Genomic DNA, 4,743 nt, shown 5'->3' on the forward strand with positions numbered 1-4,743 from the left:
GGTGCGGTGTAGTGGATGTAGTTGTGTGTAGTGAGGTTGTGTGGGTGGGTGGGTTGTTGTGTGTATGGGTGTCTGGACTCCCTCAGCCAGCCTTCGCTCATCGCTTCAAACTACTGCTTCATAATATCCATGCAGTCAAGCCAATTCAAGATGGGGGACGAGTCTGCCAACCCGACAAGACTAGCATGCTAGCACAAGGCAGAGAGGGGTGAGACGGATAGATGGAGATGGATGGGGCTGGTGCTGGTGCTGGCTGTGGCGGTGGTGATGGTGATGATGATGATGCTGCTGCTGCTGCTGCTTCCCCTCTGCGGCTCTGCGGCGATTCGACGCGCGCAAATCCCTTCCACAGAGCTTCTACCCCTCTTCCACCCCTCTTCCATAGGGCGAAAGAGTAGGTATCAAATCGCAATTTGATAATACAGAGAGGACCAGGTGCATACACGGGCAATTTGAAAAAGAAAAGGGCATTGATAATGTGTAGATTCGATTACAGTAAAAAAAATAAAGAGAGAGAGAGAGAGAGAGAGAGAAACACTCACCACAACTCCGAACTTGATCCCAGGATAAAACAGACTGAAGTGCAGAAGATATCAATATCAAGACTGCTTATACCAATAAAATATACACAGCAAAAGAATCCTTAGAACCCTCCCTGAAAGCAAAAGGTCGTTTCGCTGGAGTTTCTTTGATCGGTCGGAGTAGGGAAAATTTGAATTTGCGCGCTTTTTTTTCCCTTTCTTTCTTTGCTCTCCTCTAAACGCTGACGACAATCGGAATTCAAAAAAACTCCTGCGGGCGCAAAAACGGAAAGATGAAGGCGGCGACGACGACGACGACGAAGAAGAAGAGGAAGAAGAAGAAGAAGCAAAGATCAACCAACAAAACAAGAAAAACGATGCCGTTTCCTTTGTCGACGGGGGTGGGGTGGGGGTGTGGATGAAAAGGAGCTGGAGGTGGGAGAGAGACGGCGAGAGAGGAGGGGGATTTTTTTTTTCCTGCTAAAAAAAGAAAACCCGAATTATTATTAAAGAAATAAAATAAAATAAAAACCGAACGAAACTCTCTTTTGCCGGCGGGGATGGTGGGGCGGCGAAAAGAAAGAGAAGAACAATGAAGAAGGAAAAACAGTGTAAATAATTATAATAATTATAGTAATAATAATAATTATAGTAATAGAATTATAACTACTCTATTTAAATAATTAAAACGAAAAAGGGGACAATGAAAACTAACCAGCAAACGGGAGGGAGAGAGAGGGATAAATAAATAATAAATGGATAGATAACCAGCGCAAGGGGGAGGTTCAAAGCTGAACGACGAACAACGAAGAACGAAGAACGACCAGCGACCAACAACAATGAGGAAGGAGAAGTAAATCGATGGTTATGAGTTAGATGGAAGAGAAGAAGAAGAGATAAATGGAGAAAGGAGAGAAGAAATTGAACCAGAAGAATTCCCGTTTTAGTACTTTGTAGGAAAGGAAGCAATTGGGCTTGCTGCAAGGGACGAAGGGGAAAAAAAAAAAAAAAAAAAATATGCAAAACGGTAAAAAATGGGAAAAATGGTTAAATAAAGAAAAACCGAGTTCGAAGAAAGAACGAAATGAAAGCAGGGAGGAGTCGTTATTCAATTACGCTGTCTACAGTCAAGAAGCTGCTTTGTTTACAACCACTGGTATCGCCCTATCCACCAATATCTGTACAGAGTATGAAGAAGAGGGATATCCTCCATATATGGATATATATACATCATTGTACTAACTAACAACCTGCTCAGACATGGAGTACTACTACTGTCCAATTGTCAGACTATATATCCTTGTACTTGTACAGTACCTAAGTAAGACACACCGAAGCCTGGCCACGAGCATTTATTTTTCATGTCTCGGAAGCGAGACGAATTAGAGAAAGTTTAACAGGAACGCGCACAACACAACATCTGTTTTGAGATGGAATCACTGGGAAATAAAACCTTAAGCGTACCTACCGTACGTACCTTCCCAACTACTACGTAACTACATGTTCCTATCAATTAAATGATGCCTTTTATGATATTTTCTGTGGCCTGATTGTCAGCTTGCAGCTTGTTCAGTTGTTAGTTCATATGATGGAGGCTATGCCCAAAATACATGGTGATGGTGTTCAAAGACTAAATTCTAATTAAGTATGATGTTTGCAACTTCAACCTCACTCACGTACCGGAGGCCCTGACGTTCACTCCGGGAAACCATGGACTCAGCGTACGGATGTTTTGGCCATGGAGGGGGCCAATAATTGTCCGGGTTCCTAGATGGATTGCATGCGGGCCTTCACTAAATAACTGCTATGCCTCTTATTAATTCCTCCAAACCCCAAGTCCATAAAATAAGAGGAAAGCCTTCCAAAAAAAAAAAAGAAAAAGAAAAAGAAAAAGAGTCCTCTCTTAACAAAAAAAAAATCATAAAATAAAAAAAAGGGAAAAAAAAAAAAAAAAAAAGGGAAGGGAAAAAAAAAAAAAAGGAAAAAAAAAGGGAAAAAAAAGTACATATACACACCTCACCTATCCTGCTTCCCCAACTCATCCCCCAATATCTGAATAGTCCTCTCATATACCCTCCCTGACTCCACCTCCCACCTCCCAAGTTCGTCTCCAAAGCCCTCGAGGTCCGACCTTCCCCCTCCACCACTCTCATAGTCCCCATCCCGATCTCCTCCTCCGTCGTCATCGTCATCATCGTCATCACCATAATCCCTACCCATACCTACACCGTCCTCCTCGTCCTCCTTCCCCTGCGCACTGACAACAATAATCCGCGCACTCTCCGCAAGACTCTTAATCCTCACCTTCTCCGTGACGGAAACCACTCCAAGCTTGCCTTCGAAGCCCGGTAGCGGGTGTCCTGTTTGCAAGTCCTCCCCCAGCAGCAGAGAAGCGAAGATGGTGTCAAATTTCCTGAGAAGTTTGAACGTTGCGCGTGCGGAGAAGGGGAAATCCGGGAGGTAGGTATTTAGTAGACCTGCTAGGGAGATGAGGTAGGGGATTTGGAGTGATGCTGTTTGGGGAGTTTTTTTGGGGGGGGAAGATGTTAGTTGCGGATTGAGAAAAGAAGTGGTACATTTGCAATCTCGATTAGGTAGAGGAGGTGGGAAGTCGAGGCAAGGCACGATTTTGTATTTAAAAAGGAATTCTAACGTATAGGAACAAGAAAAGAAATCAACTTACGAGTTCCGCTAACCCAAAGCACGTCAACAATCGCCTCGATATCCTTCACAACCTCGCGAAAATTCTCATAGCCCCGATCTGTCTCACTCTCGTCCCCGGCGAACGCGCTGCTAAATTTCTTCGCGTGCCGCCGGTTTATAGCTAGTATGTGACTGTCGACGAAGTTGATGACTGTCATCTCTTTGGCGCTTCCTGGTCTGAGGGTTTGTTTTCTCTGTTGCGGGAGATTCGGCGTAATGGTGGAGGTCGAGTACACGGAAGATGCAGGTGGGGAGGGGAGGGAAGCGGGCATGAATCCTCCTCCTTCTCCCCCTATTACTAAATCTGACCCCGATTCCATCGTCGGCGGGTCGTATATGGGGATTGACCAACCTGGAAGCAAGCCGGTAGGCCCAGAGTATGATTATGCTTCTTATCTCAATCTGAGAGGGGGTAGCAGCTAAGGACACTCCTTTAACAGCGACGAGGCGAAAAGGATAGATCGACTCTGTAAAAGAGATAAAATAAAGGTATTCTCCAATAGGAATATAAAATATGAGAAAAATATTTGCGGGAGTAGATGGTTCAATTCAGGAGGGCTATGTGTGTTGACACTACTCCGTAAGTTAAAGCGAAACGGGGATGCCTATAACGAGACGAGCAATTGTAGTATTTACCCCTAAAAAGATAAAATAGTCTGGTGCAAGAAGAGTCATTTACAATGCCAGGAGGAGTGACGTTGATGACGGAAACGGCGCGTCTGAGAGTGACATAATCGGCCTAGCCTATCACCCCACAGTGATGACGTAGGGCAACTTTAGAAATTTATATGGATATCTCAATATGGTGACTGAGCTCTTTTGCCCCAGTAGCCTACACAAAGAGCTTCCATACGGGAAGAACATAGGGTTAATTTACGGTGATTACACCGTGGATCCACCATTCCACCTGTGTCACGTGTTGTCAATCATAACACATGTTTCATCATTATATTCAGTGACATATTACTGAATATTAAATGTTAAGATAGTTTTAAGATAATACAGAACTTTCTAATATTATTATAATACTATTCAGTAATTATATAATTGATAGATACTATGATCAGAATACTACTAAGATACTATAAGATACTATATAGTATGTAGACTGATTATCAGAATCATGAATTTCATATTTAATTTCATTTAATCTAATCTTATACATTTCTTGATATGAATTCTGCTAAGACTAATTATTAAATAAACATGTAAAGTAACTATATATCAGATCTTAAAATGAAACTATAACTTGAAAAAAATAAGAAAGTGATTTCATTTAATCTCATTTAATCTTATTCTTGATATAAAGTTACTATTTTTATACATTTTAAGATTTTTTTTAGACTATTTTTAATTTTTTAAAAAGTAACACTTTTTAATAATACTTAAATAAGATTTAAAGTCATTTAAAGTAATAAAAATAATTTAAATTGAGAAGTGAAAATCATAATCTTATTTAAAAAATGTAATAAGAGTAGACAGTAAGTCTCACTGAGACAGTATAAAACTACTATTTAAT

The 4,743-nt window shown here is 41.3% G+C and overlaps 2 protein-coding genes across 3 annotated transcripts; one reads left to right on the forward strand and one right to left on the reverse strand.

The window, feature by feature from the left end:
• Positions 1–219: 219 nt before the first annotated feature.
• BDCG_16467 (uncharacterized protein) lies at positions 220–398 on the forward strand (the record flags this gene model as incomplete). Its single annotated transcript, XM_045425696.1, has 1 exon — positions 220–398. A coding segment is annotated over one exon (179 nt), but the record flags the coding sequence as incomplete, so codon positions are not given.
• An 825-nt stretch (positions 399–1,223) lies between these two features.
• BDCG_01889 lies at positions 1,224–4,043 on the reverse strand (the record flags this gene model as incomplete). 2 transcript variants are annotated; one of them, XM_045417433.1, is made up of 3 exons in its annotated part: positions 1,224–2,060; positions 2,537–3,034; positions 3,205–3,544. In XM_045417433.1, the coding sequence occupies 2 exons, from the start codon at positions 3,542–3,544 to the stop codon at positions 2,538–2,540; spliced, it is 837 nt and encodes a 278-aa protein (XP_045279822.1). In that variant the 3' UTR covers positions 1,224–2,060; position 2,537. The 2 variants fall into 2 exon arrangements, with proteins under 2 accessions (XP_045279822.1, XP_045279823.1); XM_045417434.1 differs by lacking the exon at positions 1,224–2,060 and having other exon boundaries at positions 2,425–3,034; positions 3,205–4,043.
• Between the last annotated feature and the right edge of the window lie 700 nt (positions 4,044–4,743).

This window comes from Blastomyces dermatitidis (assembly GCF_000003525.1).
Source record: "Blastomyces dermatitidis ER-3 genomic scaffold supercont1.2, whole genome shotgun sequence".
NCBI lineage: Eukaryota > Fungi > Ascomycota > Eurotiomycetes > Onygenales > Ajellomycetaceae > Blastomyces > Blastomyces dermatitidis.